General features: G+C 48.3%; 1 protein-coding gene across 1 annotated transcript; it reads left to right on the top strand.

Moving 5' to 3' along the window:
- Nucleotides 1–284: 284 nt before the first annotated feature.
- On the top strand, nt 285–9,975 carry Haus4 (HAUS augmin like complex subunit 4). Its single transcript, XM_075949621.1, has 9 exons — nt 285–485; nt 1,850–1,924; nt 3,645–3,787; nt 3,876–4,007; nt 4,784–4,918; nt 7,699–7,795; nt 8,096–8,372; nt 9,334–9,402; nt 9,525–9,975. Exons 2-9 carry the CDS (start codon nt 1,870–1,872, stop codon nt 9,700–9,702), a joined length of 1,086 nt encoding a protein of 361 aa, XP_075805736.1. The 5' UTR covers nt 285–485; nt 1,850–1,869; the 3' UTR covers nt 9,703–9,975.
- The last annotated feature ends 9,442 nt before the right edge of the window (nt 9,976–19,417 follow it).

The raw sequence follows: 19,417 nt of genomic DNA, 5'->3' as shown, positions 1-19,417 counted from the left end.
AAGAGAGTCGGCCAGGGCTACACAGAGGAGCCCTGTCTTGAAAAACCAAACTAACTAAATAAATCTAAAACGACAACACATTCGAGAGGAAGCCGGTAAAGGTGCGATTTGTTCGAGGACCCCAGAGGCAGGCTTGAGCTCCCGGGCTGGGCCGCTCCTGTCCGTGCCTTAGCCCTCCCTTCCATTAAACGGGTACAGCTCCGACTTCCCGGCGGTTGAGTCGAGCGCGCGCTCCCGGGGCGCGCTCCCGGGGCGGGGTCTCCGTTCCCGCCCAGCGCAGCCCCGCCCCGCCCCGCCGCCAGGCCAATTTCAGACCCGTCCGTTCTCCGCTGGCGGGAGCGTCCACCCCCGGTAGCCCCAGGCTGCCACACCAGGCAGCCCCCGGCCTCGGCGCCCCGTCGGCGGGGTGTGCAGGTTTGCCCTAGACGTCCGCGAGCTCGCAGCCACGCCGCGCTCGCCCTTAGGACTCCTTGGCGGCCCAGACGGTAGGTCGGCGCCGGCGAGCGCGTTCTGCATCTTGATTATCTCGGGCCTTGTAAGGGTCACCTCTTGTGAGAACACCTGGGAAATCGATCTGTGTCCAGTGCAGCGTGCGGGACGGCTGGAGGGCTGGCAGCTGGGCACCCCCGGGCATGGGACCCCGGGTGCCTGCGCAGGGTGGGGTGCAGCCTGAGGTCACGTCCTATGGCCACTGAAGGCGGGCGGCTCCGCTGAGAACCCCGGGCCGGTTGAAACTGGCCTGCAAAACTTTATTTGCAGGAGTAGCTCAACCATAAACTGAATTGGTAAAACTGAACTTAACTAAATAGCTTTTGTTGACAAGTCGATTGTTATTCATTCTTCATGTTTAATCGTTATCGCGGTTTTGCAGGCGGAAGAGGGTTGGCACCTGAAAAGTGTTTCCCTTAGACTCACAGAGAAACATCAGGTGGCAGAGCCACAAACTAAGGCCTCGCATCGCACCTCCTCAGCTGCGTCCGCGTTACAAAACAAACGGCTACTTGCTTTCACGTGGGTCTGAAGCATTAAGCTCTAATAAGCTTCAGAGTCAGCATTTGGAGGAGAGGGTGGGGCAAAAAACAAACAAACAAAACAAAACCAAACAAAAACAAACCGGGAATGAATGGGCAGGCAGTGTTTGTGTTCCTGTTCATTTTCTCACTGCCCTCTGGTGAGGACGCTCCTTTTCGAGTTACCCTAGGTTCTGGCAAAACACCCATAGCTGTGTCCCCTTGCCTACTACTGTGCCCTCTACAGTCCACTATGGTGTCCTTACCCCTAGGTGCACTTCCGAGATATGGGAAAAGCTGTTGTGGTTCACCTGTCACTCCTGCCCTGACCAACAGCTCTTCCATAAGGGAACACGGTCAGAGAAGCACTAGAAAATCAGAGAGATGCTCCTACAACTGAACTGTCACTGGGGAAAAGGCACACTTGGGCCCCCTCCCGTTCCCCAGTCTCCCGGGAACATGAGTGCCACAGTTTGTAGGCGCAATAGTAGTGGGAGGGGCTGCCTTCCATTAGACCTTAGTGGATTGGGTGGGGGGCCGGGTGGTGTCTTTAGAATGAGTCATCTTTTGGACAGCTCGGGAGATGATTTGTTCTTGGAATGTAAGGTGTTCTGGTACTTCATCTGTCTATAAAACGCTGAAGAGTTTGGGATCCTCTCTGAGCAAGATGGGGTGGTGCACTTGGGTGGCAGAGGCAGTTGAGGATCGGAAGTTCAAGGCTTGCCTCCCTGGCCCAGAGATTGAGACCAGCTGGGCTTGTAAGGCTGCCTGAGGCAGCGCCGCCTGGAGCAGCCGGGGGTTTGTTCGTCTGGCAGTTTCTTCCATTTGGTTCCGTACAGGATAATATCCAGACATTCAGATGGCCTCTGGAGATTTCTGCTCACCTGGAGAAGGGGTGGAAATACTGCAGCAAGGTAAGGGTAGCTCTCCGCGAAAGGTTTGGTGACTTTTCCAGGGGTCTTGTCTAGGTCTTTGCTTCTGTGATGAAAAGGGCTCACCCCGTTTCTGAGGAAAGTGAAATTCAGGAGATTGAGGAGGACTTCATTGGAGAATCAGGTTAGACCAACTGTTCACACAGATTCGGTATCTGCTTCTGCAATAGATGCTGCGTGCCATGCTGTATTGGTAGTCTGTTGCCAAGGTAACGGTGGCTGGCTTGTCCATTAAAGGCTTCTTTCCTACTTGTGTTTTCATGTTTTTCCTGTAGCCCAGGCTAGCCTGCCTCCACCTCATAGTTTGGAGATTATAAGTGTGCACCCGCCACACCTAATTTTATGCCCGATAATGAAAATAAAAGCTTTCTTAGTCTCTAAAATGACTTTGGATATAATAGTCCAAGGAGTAAACACCTTGGTGTTTGGTACGTAATGGTAAAAGCCCTGGGAGAGCGGTGGAAAAGAAGGGGCCTTGAGCAGACAGGGTAACTGGAAGCCGCTGCCCCCTTGTGATAACGTGCCCATGCGGGTTCCTCAGCTCTGCTGGAGTTCTAGTGGTCAGCTGCTTTCTTCTGCCTTTCCTCAGCTTTGCTTATGTGACTGACTGAGGTCTCTTCCACAGTTGGAGTTTGCCACGTCTCTTTCCCTCTCTTCCTCAAGAACTCTAATGATAATGGCCTGGCTTGATGTTGCATGCCTGTAATCCCAGCATTTAGGTGGGTGAGGCAGGAGGATCACAAATTTAAAGCCAGCCTGGGGCTACATAGAAAACCTTGGGGAAAAAAAAGGATTCTAGTAACTTCGTATTAATGAGGTCTTTTGGTTACTGGTGGTTCATACTAAAAGGTCTCTCTCTCTTTTTTCTTCTCTTTCTCTCTCCCCCTCACCCCGCTTCCTCTTGGAGCTGGGAAGCAAACCAAGTCCTCAGCAAGCACACACTCTACCTCTGCTCCTTGCATTTCCATTCACTTAACTCTAGCATTGGAACTGGGGCTGTAGCTGATGGTTGAGCCTGTGCTTAATGTGTGCAAGCCCTGGCGACCTTACTTTATTAGATACTCGTTTTCCTTTGATCAATAGCCTTATATATAAAGTAAATACTTTAAATACTTTTAAGTATCATTTCTGGTTTATTTGTGATTTCTATTTTGAGGCAGGGTCTCGCAGTATAACACAGGCTCCCCTGGAAGTCACGTAGCCCAAGTTGGCCTCGAACTCCAAGTTCTCCTTCTCCTGCCTCGATCTCCCTGATGCTGAGATTCCAGGTGTGTGCCGGTGTGCCACCACATCCAAATTTTCGCTGTTTTGTTTGTTTGTTTGTGTGAAGGCTGAAGTGGGCGATCAGAAGACATGTTTCAGGAGTGGGTGCTCTCCTTCACCATGTGGTTTCCGGGGCCGGACTCAGGTGGCCAGGCTTGGTGACAAGAGCCCTGACCAGCGGAGCCATCTAAATGGCTGCTGTTTGTTTTTGACATTGTCTCCCAGTGTTGTCAGGCAGTCTTCAATGTCTTGGCTTTAAAGGCTGCTCCTCCCCAGTCTCCTGAGTAGCAGGGACTACAGGTGTGTGTCACTGCCCCTGGCTTCATTTTCCCCTTTAAATCGCATTCTATTTAGAGGATTTTCCTACTCAGAGCCAGGGTTGTCATTTTGTTTGTTTCAGAAGTGATGCCCATTGTTGCTTTGTCTGTCATTTTTTAAGTATGTGTCAAGCAGTTTCCTCCCTGTGCCCTGACTGAAGAGGACCTGATCCAGAACCCGAATTTTAGCAAGCTATTGCTGAGTCTCTCGCAGCACATGGACGAAAGTGGTTTAAGCCTCACCCTGGCGAAAGAGCAGGCTCAGGTAAGGCCCCCAGGAGAAGGGATGGCAGAAGGAAGATAAAGTCCTTGAGAGAGAAGAGTCTTAGACAGGGATTTTGTTTTATTTCGAGGTATGGAATGAAGTTAGGCTGCGTAAGATGGCGTGGCTGAGGTACGAGATTTTACAGAGAATCATCCAAGAGCTGCTCGTGGACTATTATGTGAAGGCACAGGACAAAAATCTGACATCGGAAGACAAAAAGGTGAGGTCAGAGAACTGGGGGTGGTGGTGGTTACGGTGATCAGAACTACCGGGGTAGGCAGCCGTGGGAGGCTCTGGACAGAGCTCAGTGCAGAAATTGAGGCCAGTCTCGGCAACACAGTGAGACCCTGTAGGAAGAGAGGAAAGGAGGAAAGAAAGAATGGCCTGGGGGCAGGAGGGGGAGAGGAGAGGGACATGGAACCCTAGTCTTCAGTTAAAGTGGTGACTCACTTGAGGACTTGGAGAAAGTGTGAGAAGAGGTGGTAATGACATCCTTTTGTTTTGTTCTTTTGAGACAGGATGTAACCCTTTGTAGCCTTGGCTGACCTGGAACTGGCCATGTAGACCAGGCTATCCTCAAGCTCACAGTCTGCCTCTGTCTCCTATGTATGAGATTAAAGGCCAAGTCAAAAGTGGTTTTTTTTGGGGGGGGGGGTTGAGACAGGGTTTCTGTGTAGCCCTGACTGTCCTGGAATTCACTCTGTAGACCAGGCTGGCCTCAAACTTGCATAGATAGACCTGCCTTCTTAGTGTTGGGATTAAAACATGTACCACCACTGCCCAGCTAAATCAAAAGTTTGTTTTCTGTTGTTTTGTTTATTTGAGACAGAGTTTCTCTGTGTAGCTCTGGCTGTCCTGGAACTTATTTTGTAAAAGAACTCACAGAGATCCTCCTGCCTCTGCCTCCCTGAGTGCTGGGATTAAAGGTGTGCACCACCACCACCCGGCTCCCGTTGTCAGTTTTATAGTCTGGTTTTTTTTTTTTTTTATTCTCAGTTTCATGAGACCCTCGAACAGCGGCTGCTTGTAACCGAGCTGGCACAGCTTTCGGGTCCCGGCCAGGAGACCGAGATGCCCCCGCTGCTAGGGTTCGAGAAGGCCGACCTCCTGGAGCTCATGCCACCCTCACAGGTTGGAAGCAGTTCTCGTATCTGTTGTCTGTCTGTCTCTCCATCTCTTTCCTCAGGTTGGCCCTGAACTCTGGATCCCTCGTGTTATGCCTCCCACGTGCTGGGCTGCAGATTGCTTGAGTTATGAGGTCCTGGGAGTCAGACCCAAGGCCTTGCTATACCAACTGAGCTACAGCCCCAGCTCAACATTCCTTTTCTTTTCCTTTTTTCTTTTATTATTCTTGTTCTATGTTTATGGGTATTTTGCCTAATTGTATATCTGCGCAGCATATATGTGGAGTGCACACGGAGGTCAGCAGAGGGCATCAGATCCCCTGGACCTGGATTACAGTGAGTCACCATGTGGGTGCCGGGACTTGAACCCAGGTCCTTTGGAAGAGCAGCCAGTGCTCTTAACTGCTAAGCCATCTCTCCAGCCCCTAACTTTTCTTATTAAGCTTCACTATTTTTCTAAAAACTACATATATCACCTGGTCAGACTCAAAAGACCGTCACACCCAAGAACGGAATATCTGAAATGCTACATCTAGAAATTTTGTTTTTCTTTGAAACTATAGCGTTTATGTTATGATGGAGGCGCTGGGTTCATCACTGCCCTCTTGGGTTTAGCTGGTAGTGTTCCTTCACAGAGCCCACGTCTGAGACCATAACAGACAATTTCAGATGTCCCATTTGCCCAGCCCTGGTAGTGTTTCTGTCAGTCTTGGTGTTCCAGGCCTCAGAGTCAGCACAGCCACACAGCGTGTGCATCCTCGTGAGGTGCTTCTCAACACAAAGTCCCCATTGTCATTTTGCTCTGCCCCTCAGTCAGAGACTGGAAGAGTGGAATGCAGTGTTTGTATAAACAGCCCGTGCTGATATTATACTCTCCTTGCTCGCTCTCTTGTTTTAAGATAGATACGAATGCTTTGCCTACATGTGTATCTGAGCACCACATGTCTGAAGAGACTAGAAAAAAGTGTTGGATCCCCTGGTGTTGCTTTCCCTCCAGCACCCTGGCTGACGTGAACCTGCTGCCACCTCGCTCCTGAGGCCGAGGCCTTGGTGAGCCTTGTGTCCTGCTGCTGCCTCTGCTGCTGCCTCCATGTTGGGAGCCAAATGTTGGTTTTTTGACTGAGACACTATCAGTTGCTGGATGAAAACCTCCTACCGCAAAGAGGCAGAGGAAGCAGCCGGCCTACCTTCCCCTCTCATGGTCATCTCAGAAAAAGTGTTTCTCCCACACTGTCTGAAACAAAAACTCTTCCAACCAGATGTCCCTCCCCTCTACTTCCTGTGTCTCTCTCTCTCCCAGACCTCCCGACTTGCCCTCACTCTATGATTACTTCCAGTCAACTGATTGCTTGCTCCGCCTTTTGACCTATGATTGATTTTATTTAAATGATGCAATCTCGGGGTTCACAGTGTGATCAACTATCCCACAATACCCTGGAGCTGAAGTTATGGCTGTTGCAAGCTGGGAAGCAAACCTGGGTCCTCTGGAAGGGCAGGCAATGTTCACCACTGAGCCTTCTCTACAGTCTCCCCACTTTTGAAAACATTTCTGGGAGACAAGGTTTAACTGTGTAGTTGTGGCTGGATGTGGGTGAGGCTGGCCTTGAACCCACAGAGATCCAGCTCCTAAGTGAGCACTGCAAATAAAGGCGTGCTCTTACCCCTCCTGATGTTCCTGGTGTTCCAAGACAGGGTATCACTCTGTAGGCCAGACTGGCTTCATCCTTGGTGACTTAGTTAAGGCCTGCTTGGGCTACACAAGACTGCCTTTAAAGCAAAAGGACCCAAATTAATAGAGGAAATTCAAGAGTAGAGGCTGGGGCTGGAGAGGGGCTCAGTGCATGAGTACATATTGCTCTTGGAGAGGACCTGATGTTCAGTTCCAAGAACCAATCTGGGGCAGATCATAACTGGTTGTAACTCCAGCTCCAGGGGTTCTAACAACACCCACTTCTGGACTCCATGGGAACCTACACTCAAACACGCACATCCCCCCCCCCCCGACATATATATATATCAGTAAATCTTTAAGAAATGCTAACACTCAGGAGGCAGATGCAAGTGAATGTCTGAGTTCGAGTCCAACCTGTTCTAAATAGCTAGTTCCAGGCCAACTAGAGACATGCAACACAGTAAGACCCTGTCTCAGAAACAAAATGAGTAGAGGCTCATGCTTATAAACCCAGTACTTGAGACTGAAGCAGAGGGTTGTGAGTTCAAAGCCAGCCTGAGTCTATGTAACGTGTCTATCCCAGAAAACAAACAACAAAGCCAGATGTGGTGGTACAAGCCATTAGTCCCACACCTGGGAAACAGGCAGGTGGATCTCTGTGAGTTTGAGTCCAGCCTGGTCTTACACAGTGAGTTCCAGGACAGACAGGGCTCTGTACAGCGATCCTATCTCAAAGAATCAAAAACAAACAAGCAAACAAACAAAAACCCAAACAAACCAGAGAATAACAGCAGAGATAAATAAAATGATACCTCCAGTAGCACTCTGAACATTGTCTAGGCTTGAGCCATGGGGAGTTAGCTCAGCGGTGGAGCCCTTGCCGAGCATGCGCAGGGTCCTGGGTTCCATCCCCAGTGTGAAAGAACAAATAGAACCACTAGTAGGATTCCATTGTGAGGATATAGCGTAATTTGCTTTCTTAGTGTTAGGATTTATGTTTTTGAGACAAGGTCTTATGCAGTCTCCGGCCTCTGTCCCCCGATACTGCCATTTCTTTGGTTGTGAGACCATCTGTGTCCTTGCACCTGATGGAGAGGTCTGTGTGCTCACTTCAGGACTTCGTGTGGATGAGAGATCGGCTCCGGCTGGAGGTGGAGGAGCAGCTCAAGAGGAAGTGCTTTACTCTGCTGTGCTACCACGACCCCAGTTCAGGTGAGAGCTGCCTCCCCCTTCGTGTAGCCTTCAGGCTCCTTATAGCCTGCGTTTCCATTTTATGTGAGTTTGAAACAGGTCTTTGTCGTTGTTTTTGTTTTTCGAGAAAGGGTTTCTCTGTGTTGTCCTGGATGTCCTGGCACTCACTTTGTAGACCAGGCTGGCCTTAAACTCAAAGAAATCCGCCTGCCTCTGCCTCCTGAGTACTGAGATTAAAGGCGTGCGCCACCACTGCCAGGCTGATGAATGCCCCCTAGGGCAGTAGCTATGGGGACTTCCTGTGCTCCTGTCTCTGCCCAGACACTGATGGAGAAACACTGAAAGCGGCAAAGGTGTGGAAACTGCCAGAGGTCCTGGTAGGAGAGAAGCAGCAGTGCCTGGAGGCCAGGAGCCAGCAGAAGGAGCAGCTAGTGCTGCTGGAGAAGAAGAGAGCCACCTACTCCCAGGCGCTTCTCCGCTGCCTCACCCTGCTCCAGAAGCTTCTTCAGGAGCACCGGCTGAAGACACAGTCTGAGCTAGACCGCATCAATGCCCAGTACCTGGAAGTCAAGTGCAGCGCTATGATCCTTAAAATGAGGTGAGCTGTGAGCCCACTGGTCAGAGGGATTCTGTCTCACTCGCCACTCCTCCACCCTGCTTCCTCATCTCTCCTGCCTGGTACCAGTGGGTCCCTGGAAGTGCCAGTGCCACACGGCACTTTAACTAGCCTTTTTTTGTGTTAATCGAAAGTTTTCAGCACTTAGAAGTGTTTATTTACGGCCTTCTGAAATAGGTGCTGTACTCTGAGGTCACTTGCTTGGGGACTCAGACTCACAGTGCTTTGTCTATCTCCTCTCTATAGCTTGACTACGGCTAGCTACTCTGGATTTATTTATTTATTTATTTATTTGATAGCATCTCACTATGTAGTCCTGGCTAACTGCTGGCCTGCAATTCACTACGTAGGCCAGGCTAAGTTTGAACTCAGAGTTCCATCTGCCTGTGCCTGTTGAGCGCTGGGGTTAAAGGCATGCACCACAACAACAGAGTTAGATGTTCCTTTTTAAAAATTCTGTTTCAATTTATTTTTCTTTTGTTATAATTATGACAAATAGGATTGTTTGAATGACCTCTGGTGGCCACAGAGATCAGAAGAGGGTGTCAGATTCCCTGGAACTGGAGTTACAGGCAGTTGTGAGCTGCCTTGTGGGTGCTGGGAATTGAACCAAGGTCTTCTGCAAAAGATGCTCCTATCCACTGAACCACCTTTCCAGGCCCCAGCTTCTTGGCCACTCTTTACTGTATTTAAAAGGCGTGTGTGAGGGAATATGTGTGTGTGTGTTGGGGTGGATGTGTGTACGCACACGGGTCATGTAGAGGTCAGAAGGTGACTTTGTGGATCCAGTTCTCGTCTTCCACCTTTATGTGGGTTCCAGGGATTGAGCTCAGATCGGTAGGCTAGCACACCAAGCACTTTTTATCCCCTGAGCCACCTTGCTGGCCCCTAAACTCTTTGATTTGGGATCTTCCATATAACATCCCTTCCTCCCCTGTGTCAGGATGGAGGAGGTGAAGGTTCTGTCTGACACCTACAGTGCTGAGAAAGTGGAAGTGCATCGTCTGATTAGGTAAGAACCCCAACAGCTGGGCACCGCTGGGCCTGGCCTGGCCCCAGCCTCGTCAGATTTGCTCCGGTCTGGTTTCTGAGGACTCACAACTTCTACTGAACTTTCTCTGCTGGGGCTCTTAGGGATCGTTTGGAGGGAGCCATTCGCCTACAAGAGCAGGACATGGGGAAAACGAGACTGGTCCTGAAAACCTATGAGGTCCTTGGAGAAGACTTTGAGAACCTGGTAAAGGAATACACTCAGCTCAAACAGGCAACTGAAAACAAGCGTTGGGCTCTCCAGGAGTTTAGCAAGCCCTAACCACTGAGTTGAGTAGGCAGAGCCAGGAAGCATGGATTCTACATGGCCACCCTCTCTTCCTGTTCAACAGACTACCTCTACTATTAGGGAATACAGGGACACTTGCCGAAACACTGCAATCATTATGACACCCTCCTGGTTTCCTTGTCTACAATGACTGGTTCTTTTCTGGGAAATGTAGCTATCAGATTTATATAATTTTATGTGTATCTGTTTGCACCAGCCCTGTGTAATATTATTTCCTGAATAAAGTAGTAATGTTGCATCTTGGAATTTCAGTCATTTTCCTTGGCAAAGATGGAAAAAGAACCTTGAAGTTGTGTGTGTGTGTGTGTGTGTGTGTGTGGCGGTTTGAGTAAGAAAGGCCCCATAGGCCGATATATGAATGCTTAGTCACCAGGGACTGAACTCTTTGATAGAATTAGAAGGATTAGGAGGTGTGGCCTTGGAGGAAGTATGTCACAAGGGGTAGGCTTTGACCCCCCCCCCCACCACCACCACCACGGGCTTTCTCAGTAGCTATGGAGCCTGTCCTGGAACTAGCTCTGTAGCCCAGGGTGGCCTCGAACTCACAGAGATCCGCCTACCTCTCCTCCCGAGAGATTGGATTAAAGGCATGCGCCACGACTGCCCGGCTGGCTTTGATGTTTTTAAGCCCGTGCCAGGTCCAGGTTCTCTCTGCTTATGGACCAGGACATAGCTGTTCTAAGCATTGCTGTGGTTGTGTCTCTTCACAGCAATAGAATAGTGGCCAAGACAGGTGAGGCAGAAGAACTCAGTGGATCCGAAAGTAGAGCTGAGCTTTAAAACTTTCCAAATAACGGAAGGTAGACGTGCCAGCTTGTCCTCATGACCTAGAGGCTTCACCAGCAGAGAGGAAGTGGATGCATGGCCCGTCTGCACTCCCTAGAAAAGTGCTAGGTGCTCAGGAAGACTGGAAGCTATTTTGTCACTGTGGCTGCTGGTGGGACAATCACAGTGAAGCAGTCAGGTGCTGCTTTACCTTTGCCCCAGTGTCAGGCAGCCGTAGCCTGGGGGAAAGCAGCGTGTGCAAAGGAAGAGGCTTCTGGGGACACCAGCAGAGAGAAAGCCAGCTGCTGTTCTGTCTGAGCTCTCTTGAGTTTGCACCGAAGCCTTTGAATCTCAAATTCTATTAGAGCAGTGGATTTTTAGTTAGAACTACCTTTAGCAGCAACAGAGCCATCGTCTGGGGGAAGAGAATCGCTTCCTGCTACTTCCTGTCAACTAGTTGCTAACCCTGCCTCTCTGAGCCCAAGCTAATTTTATTTATTAATGCAAATGCAACACATCTTTACATAGTTAAACGCATCAAGGAACAAATGTAACGCATCTTTGCCTAGTTAAACAAATGTTCCACAACAGCCAGGCATCCGGCTCACCTTAGGAACCAGCCACTTATGCTCCTGTAGCACAAGGACTTGATCCTTCCAAAAGCAAAGAGTGGGATAGAAACATGACTACAAAATTCTACAGTCCTAGCTGAGGTCAGGCAGAGGTCTGGCTGCTGTCAGCTTGGAAGCAGGGCAGGGGCAGAAGGCTTCTCTCAGAAGCTACCCAACTGTGGTCCAGAGCAAGCAACTGGAGCCTTCTGCTGAGGTCAAATGACCATCAGAATTGGCCTGGGTAGAACTAAGGTATTGTACTTTAAAACTTTCTGTAGAGGCTGGAGAGATATCTCAGAGGTTAAGAGCACTGCCTGTTACCTCCAGAGGTCCTGAGTTCAATTCCCAGCACCTACATGGTGGCTCACAATCACCTATAATGAGATTTGATACCTTCTTCTGGCATGCAGGTGTACATGCAGATAGAACACTGTATACATAATAAATCATAAAAAACCAGAAACCTTTCTGTAAATGGTGCCAGTCACTATGTATGTAAATGCTGACTATGTGAAGCAATTTCCCTTCAAAACTATTTAAAGTTTCATCTATAGAAAAATTGAAAAAAATAGGATAAATACCAATATATTTTAAATCTACATTTGATATTGATAACAATTTGCTTTTTTTTTCTGTCTCCCTATTCCTTCCTCTTTCCCTTTTTGCTTAAAACTTATTCTTGGGGGCTGGAGACATGGCACAGTGGTTAAGAGCACTGGCTGCTCTTCCAAAGGACCTGGGTTCAATTCCCAGCACCCACATGACAGCTTACAACTGTCTGTAACTCTAGATCCAGGGGATCTGACACCTTCACACCAATGCACATAAAATAAAGTTAATTATTAAAAAACAACAACAACAAAAACTATTCTTGGCCAGGTGGTGGTGGCACATGCCTTTAATCAGGAGGATCTCTATAAGTTCAAGGCCAGTCTGGTCTGCAGAACTAGTGCCAGGACAGCCAAAGCTACACAAAGAAACCCTATCTCAAAAAACAAAACAAAACCAAAAAAAAAAACAAAAACAAAACAAAACCCCAAAACAATTATTCCTGTTCAGTATGTGGGTGTTTCGCCTGCATGTAGCATGTTTGTATGTGTATCATGTGCACGCCTGGTGCAGACAGAGGCCAGACGAGTCTGTTGGATCCCCTGGAACTGTGAGCTGCCACGTGGGTGCCAGGAACTGAACTCAGGTCCTCTGGAAGAGCATCCGCTGTTTCTGGTTGCCAGGAACTGAACTCAGGTCCTCTGGAAGAGCATCCGCTGTTTCTGGTTGCCAGGAACTGAACTCGGGTCCTCTGGAAGAGCATCCGCTGTTTCTGGTTGCCAGGAACTGAACTCGGGTCCTCTGGAAGAGCATCCGCTGTTTCTGGTTGCCAGGAACTGAACTCGGGTCCTCTGGAAGAGCATCCGCTGTTTCTGGCCACTGCAGCATCTCTCCAGTCCCCGTTTTTTCCCCCTTCTCTTAAAGATTCAAATATAAATACATTTTCCCTGACCCATTTTACAGGAAGTTACAGATTTCAGGAGGCAGCTACTTTTTCTTTTTTAAAACAGTGTAATGTGATCAAGGCTGGTCTCAAATTCATGGTCCTTCTGCCTCAGTCTCCTAGAATTGGGATGGTGTGCATGTAATTCCTCTCCTCCCATTTGTTCATGTATTTACTTAATGTAATAAGGTATTGCTATGTAGCCCAGGCCAAGATTCAGTTTATCCTCCTGCCTCTGCTATGTGCTGGAATTATAGGTGTGGAGTGTAGGGCCTGGGTCTACCCTTGTTCCTGGGGTTCATCTTGAGGACAGTTTCTGGTTAGCTAACTAAAGCATCCTGTTTGTTCCTGTGCTTCCCCTGCCCCGCCTGGTGATTAGCTGTAGGGCATTGTTGACTCCATCTTTGGTAATTTCCCACCTGCGTGGGCAGAAATCCTAGAGCAGCGGAGAGGCTTTGAAGGATTTCCCCAAGGTTGAATAAAGGGCATTCAGCTGATCTCCTTTTGAATGACCCAGGTCTCTTTGTGTGTTCTTTCAACCTCCAGGCCCTCGACCGACTTGAGCACAGTACAATGGCCGCAAACTGTATCGTGGGGGTAACACTGAATAGGGTGTTACAGTGGAGTTCCTGGTTAACTTTCCTTCTCTCCTTCCTCCCTCCCCTCTCTACTAGGGAGTGAACTCAAGAGTCTTGTGCATGCTAAGCAAGCTGCAAACAGGTTTTGGGGGGGCGATGTTCTTTGGTAGAAGGCAGAGGCTTGTTTTTAGTTTGCTGGTATGCATGTATGTCTATGCACCACATCTATGGCTAGTGCGTGTGGAGGCCAGGAGAGGGCATCAGATCCCCTGGACCTGATGTGAGCTGTCCTGTGAGTGCTGGGAACAGAACCTGGGTCCTCTGGAAGAGCAGCAAGTGCTTTTTGTTTGTTTGTTTGCTTGTTGAGACAGGGTTTCTCTGTAGTTTTGGAGCCTATTCTGGAATTAACTCTTGTAGACCAGGCTGTCCTTGAACTCACAGAACTGCCTCTGCCTCCTGAGTGCTGGGATTAAAGGTGTGCATCATGACTGCCTGGAGCAGCAAGTGCTCTTAATTCCTGAGCCATCTCTCTAGCCTTTCTTTCTTTCTTTCTTTCTTTCTTTCTTTCTTTCCTTCCTTCCTTCCTTCCTTCCTTCCTTCCTTCCTTCCTTTCTTTCTTTTCTTTCCCTTCCTTCCTTCCTTTAGTTCTTTCTTTCTTCTTCTTTTCTTTTCTTTTTTTTTTTTGAGGTAAGTCTCATTTGGTCAGGCTGATCTTGACTTTTGGCAATCTTAACTTCTGCTCTTGTTTCTCAGACAGAATCTCACTTTGCACCTCTGACTGACCTGGAACTCACCATGTAGACCAGGCTGGCTTCAAGCTCCAGAGATCCACCTTTTACCTCCCTGTAGGAGCGAAGGTGTGCACTGCCATGCCCTGCTGGATTTCTTTAGTGTAGGAAATCAATTTCTTGAGCCTACCATGGTGGTAAACACCTTTAATGCCAGCTTTTGGAGGCAGAGGCTGGTAGATGGTTGTGAGTTCCGTCCTTGTCTCAAAAAAAAAAAAAAAAAAAAAAAAAAAAGAAGCCCAGCATACTTTGTTGGGGCTCAGAAGTTGGGCATTGTCTTCCAGAGGACTGTGTTTTCCTAACTCTTGCTCACAGCGAGTCTAGACTCTTTTCTGACTCTTAGGGCATCTGCAGACACACAAGAACACATACATATAAATTAAAAAAAAAAAAAAGTAAATCTTAAAAAAAAAAGCCTAAACACAATTTCTCTTGGTAGTTAGTAGCATCTGAAAATCAGCTTCCAAATCCCACACTAGTTCTTCCTGCCATTCTGACAGCATGAAGCTTTCCTATTTAGTTAGATGGTATCCTAAATCAAACTAGATTTTGGTATTTGAAATAATAAGGATGAAAACTTAAAAGAGAAATGGGCATGCCTGAGAGATGCTTCAGTGTGCTTCCTCTCGCAGACTCCCAGCACTCACGCTGGGAAGGCACAGCTGCCTGTCGCCCAGCTGCAGGGAATCCGATGTCCTCTTCTGGCCTCCGTGAGCACACAGATACACATGGTATACTCTTATTCAAACACACACATACACATGGTATACACTTATTCACACTCACACACATACACATGGTATACACTTATTCACACTCACACACGTACACATGGTATCCACTTATTCACACTCACACACGTACACATGGTATCCACTTATTCACACACAAGTACACATGGTATCCACTTATTCACACTCACACACATACACATGGTATCCACTTATTCACACTCACACACGTACACATGGTATCCACTTATTCACACTCACACAAGTACACATGTATACACTTATTCACACTCACACAAGTACACATGGTATACACTTATTCACACACACATACAAACATTTTTTTCTTTTTTCTTTTTTTTTGGTTTTTGTCGAGACAGGGTTTCTCTGTGGCTTTGGAGCCTGTCCTGGAACTAGCTCTGTAGACCAGGCTGGTCTCGAACTCACAGAGATCCACCTGCCTCTGCCTCCCGAGTGCTGGGATTAAAGGCGTGCGCCACCACCGCCCAGCCACATACAAACATTTTTAAAAATATTTATTTTATGGGTATGAGTGTTTGTGCCTGGTACCCACAGAGGTTATAAGAGGGCGTGGTACTGGAGTCATAGGTGATAGTGAGGAACCGGATGTGGTGCTAGGAACCGAACTCCGGTCCTTTGGAAAAGCTGTCCAGGATTTTAGCCGCCGAATCGTTTTTCCAGCTCTTTGATTTGGGTGCTGCAAATTTGAACTCACATGGTTGCACGGCAAGTGCTCTTAGTGCCTGAGCGGTCTCCCTAGCCCCTGCCTTTTGCTCTTTGGAGGTATTAAACATTAATGTGTTCGTTAATTTTATGAAAAAATAATTACTGAGCGTATGAATATGGTTATTCGGGGTGGGGATTGTGTGTGTGTCCGGGATAGGGTCTCACAAGGTAGCTCTAGCTGGCCTGGAATTCGCTCAGATCTTCCTGACCCCCAAGTACTGGGATTAAGGGTGTACGCAGCCACACCGGACATGAATTCAGTTTTGTAGGAAAAACAAAACCCTTTCAGAAAATCAGAGGAACAAAAGGCGTGCCTGCTCCTGAAGGAAGCACTGCTTTGTTTCCTCTCAGCTCTCCCACACTTTGCCCTGTGGTGCTGCCGCGGGCTAGTGAAAAGGGACCTGGCAGGCAACCAGACAGCTAAAGTCTCCTAGCCACCATCTCCTCACAGTGCCCAGGAAGCATGTGCTGTTTCCCCTCCACTCTTCGGTGGTCTGAGATCCCTTTACTCGCCTCCTGCCTGTCAAGTGAAGGAAATCACCTCCAGAAAGCGGAGTAAGATCACACAGGTAAGAAAACACGTAAAATAACGTGTTCTCAAGGAAGGTTGAATTTGAAGCCTACACCTGCAGGATTCCAGGCACTAAAGGTAGGAAAACATTGCCCCCTAGAGGTCAGCCTGGTTATCTTCAACGCTGAGCGGGATCTCTGGGGCCCAGGAAGACACTGTATCATCAATCCTGAGGCACCTCAGCGGGCTTTTAGGAAACAAGTAGGTTTCCTTATACATTGCGGGAGAGATATAGAATTGCACAATATTCAATTTATTTGGGGCCTTAGCAGCAAAAGTGTGGCCTAGCACCAGGAAAACCAACTAGATGGCCACAGTTTGAGTCTGAAGGAGAGGCGTTTTCTTAGTGGATCAGGACCAAAGGAACTTTGCTAGGTTATCTTAAGCCATTAGCAAAGAATCAGGGACATTTCTGGGACGGGTGTGGCTGCACAGTTCCCACTCTAAGGGCTCTGCGGTTTAGAGTTTGCTTGGAAAAGACGCAGTCTAGCTCTGGGTGAGTAGGGCAGCTAGGACCGAAAGGACTTCAATAGCTGGACCTAGTGGCTCAAATTGTAATCCTAGCATTTGGGAGGCTGAGGCAGGAGGATCGTGAGTTTGAAGTTAAGCCAGGAGGGAAGATGAGGGTTGAGTATGATGTAGGTATAGTGTACACATGTATAAACTTATCATAGAATAAATTTAATACACAAGAAAAAGAAAAGAGGGGGAGAAGGAAGCAGGCTGTGCTTGTGCATAACTAAGTCTGTACATTTTTTTTATTACAGGTTAGCCAAATCAACGTTTTAAACTTCATCATCAGGCTGGAGAGATGGCTCAGTGGTTAAGAGCGCCATCTGCTCTTCCAGAGGTCCTGAGTTCAATTCCCAGCAACCACATGGTGGCTCCAAACCATCTGTAATGAGATCTGGCGCCCTCCTCTGGCGTTTGGGTATACATGGAGGCAGAAAGTTGTATACATAATAAATAAATATATCTTTAAAAAAAATAAACTTCATCATCACACACAGGGTTCTGGTTTGAAAGGGATACCAAGCTAGCGTCACTGGGAAAGTAGCTGGGGTTATACTGGGGCCAGAACAAACCTTGGTTGTGATCTCTTTCCATTAAACAAGGCTTCAAGAGGCTGGAGACATGGCTCAGCAGTTAGGGGCACTTGTGGCTCTTGCAAAAGATCCTGGTTCAGTTCCCAGCACCCAATGGCAGCTTGCTGTCTGTAACTCCTGTTCCCAAGGATTTGATCCCCTTTTCTGGCAGTCAGAGGACGGTGCACATACATAATGAGACAAAACACTTACACACAGAAGACAAACTAAATAAACCTAACAAGCAAATAACAAGCCCAAGGCTCTGAAACTTTTTATTTTTGTTTTTGCTCAAGACCAATGTCTCTCTGTGTAGTCTAAGGTAGCCTTGAACTTGTAGTAATCCTCCTGCCTCAACCTACTAAATCCTGGGACTACAGACATGAGCCACTACCCCCATCTTGCACTCTATCAATAGACGTTCCCCACATTAGACCTGAGCCAGGCTCTGTCTGGTACCCAGGAGGGTGGGGCCAGCCTGAGCTTCATAATCTCGATCCTAATTCAAACAAACAAGAAATACACACATCACCACCACCTCCACCATCTCCACCACCACCACCTCTACCACCTCCACCACCTCCACCACCTCCATCACCACCACTATCACCACCACCTCCACCATCTCCACCTCCACCACCTCCACCACCTCCATCACCGCCACTACCATCACCATCTCCACCACCACCACCTCCACCACCACCACCTCCACCTCCACCACCACCACCTCTACCACCTCCACCACCTCCATCACCGCCACTACCACCTCCACCTCCACCACCTCCATCACCACCACCTCTACCACCTCCACCTTCACCACCACCACCATCTCCACCACCACCATCTCCACCACCACCATCTCCACCACCTCCATCACCACCTCTACCACCTCCACCTTCACCACCACCACCATCTCCACCACCACCATCTCCACCACCTCCATCACCACCACTACCACCTCCACCTTCACCACCACCACCACCACCAAACTGAGAATATTTAAAGATGTTTGTAGGCTGGGTATGGAGGTTCACACCTGTAATTCCAGCATTTGGGAGACAGAGGCAGGAGGATCATGGTGAGTTAAAGGCCAGCCTGTGCTACATAGTCAGTTTCAGGCCAGCCAGGACTACATAGCAAGAGCCTGACTTAAAAAACAAAATAACCAAAATTGCTTCTTAATTCATTTCTCGTTTATATGTATTTATTTTTATTTTATACGTATGGGTATTTTCCTGCAGACATGTCTGTGCACTATGTGCACGCAGTGCTGGAGGAGGCTGGTAGAGGGCATCAGATATCCCAACCCCATCCTGGGAAACAGCTACAGACAGCAGCGTGTGGGTTTAGAACCTGGGTTCTCTGCAAGAGAAACAAGCGCTGCTGACCACTCTACCACCCTCCACCCTCCAGCCTCTTATTACTTCCTTTTTTTTTTTTTTTTTTTTTTTTTTTTTGGTTTTTCGAGGCAGGGTTTCTCTGTGGCTTTGGAGCCTGTCCTGGAACTAGCTCTGTAGACCAGGCTGGTCTCGAACTCACAGAGATCCGCCTGCCTCTGCCTCCCGAGTGCTGGGATTAAAGGCGTGCGCCACCACCGCCTGGCCTTATTACTTCCTTTTTAAAAAGCCCATTGTACCTTCTTCCTCATTGCTACCTGGAGAAATGGTTGTCATTTTGGCATCATGGTTGTCACGAGACCACTTGTGAAGCCTAATTGTCAATAAGAGAACCAAGAAGACCCATAACTGGTAAGCACCGGAGTCAGAGACAGCAGGGCGTGGGTACTACTCAAAGGACCAGAGCCCAACGTCGGATACACTCCTGGGGAGACAGAGCAAAGTGCACACAGCCTGCACCTCCCCAAGTTCTTGGTCCACAGCATCTAGGATGTCAAAGTGCTGCAGATGTACTGAAAATATTATTATTATTACTATTATTACTATTTTCCAAGATAGAGTTTCTCTGGGTAGCCCTGGCTATCCTGGAACTCACTCTAGACCAGGCTGGCCTCAAACTCACAGAGATCTGCCTGCCTCTGCCTCCCTAGGCTGGGATTATAGGTGTGTGCCTGGCTTCTTGGACCACATTTTGACAAATGCCACTGTAAAAAAAAAATAATAATAATGACTGGCCTTCGAATCAGACGCTCAACTCTTTCCCATCGGGCTCTCCCAGAGCTAAGTACCGCTTCACTCAGGGTTCCTGTGTCTCTGTTTTCTTACCTGTGAGATGGACATTCACAATTATGACCTGCACAATTATATCTAGAGGATGGGCGAATTTGTGAAATGCCTGGTGTGGTAAAGCTCAATAAATACCT

Source organism: Microtus pennsylvanicus, chromosome 15 (genome assembly GCF_037038515.1).
Source record: "Microtus pennsylvanicus isolate mMicPen1 chromosome 15, mMicPen1.hap1, whole genome shotgun sequence".
Lineage (NCBI taxonomy): Eukaryota > Metazoa > Chordata > Mammalia > Rodentia > Cricetidae > Microtus > Microtus pennsylvanicus.
This window is presented reverse-complemented; position numbering and strand designations above follow the sequence as displayed.

Coding starts and splice junctions, on each gene's coding strand:
- Haus4 (XM_075949621.1), top strand. CDS start 1,870: ATGGCCTCTGGAGATTTCTGCTCACCTGGAGAAGGGGTGGAAATACTG. Junction 4,919..7,698: donor AGCTCATGCCACCCTCACAG/GTTGGAAGCAGT, acceptor TGCTCACTTCAG/GACTTCGTGTGGATGAGAGA. Junction 7,796..8,095: donor CTACCACGACCCCAGTTCAG/GTGAGAGCTGCC, acceptor GTCTCTGCCCAG/ACACTGATGGAGAAACACTG.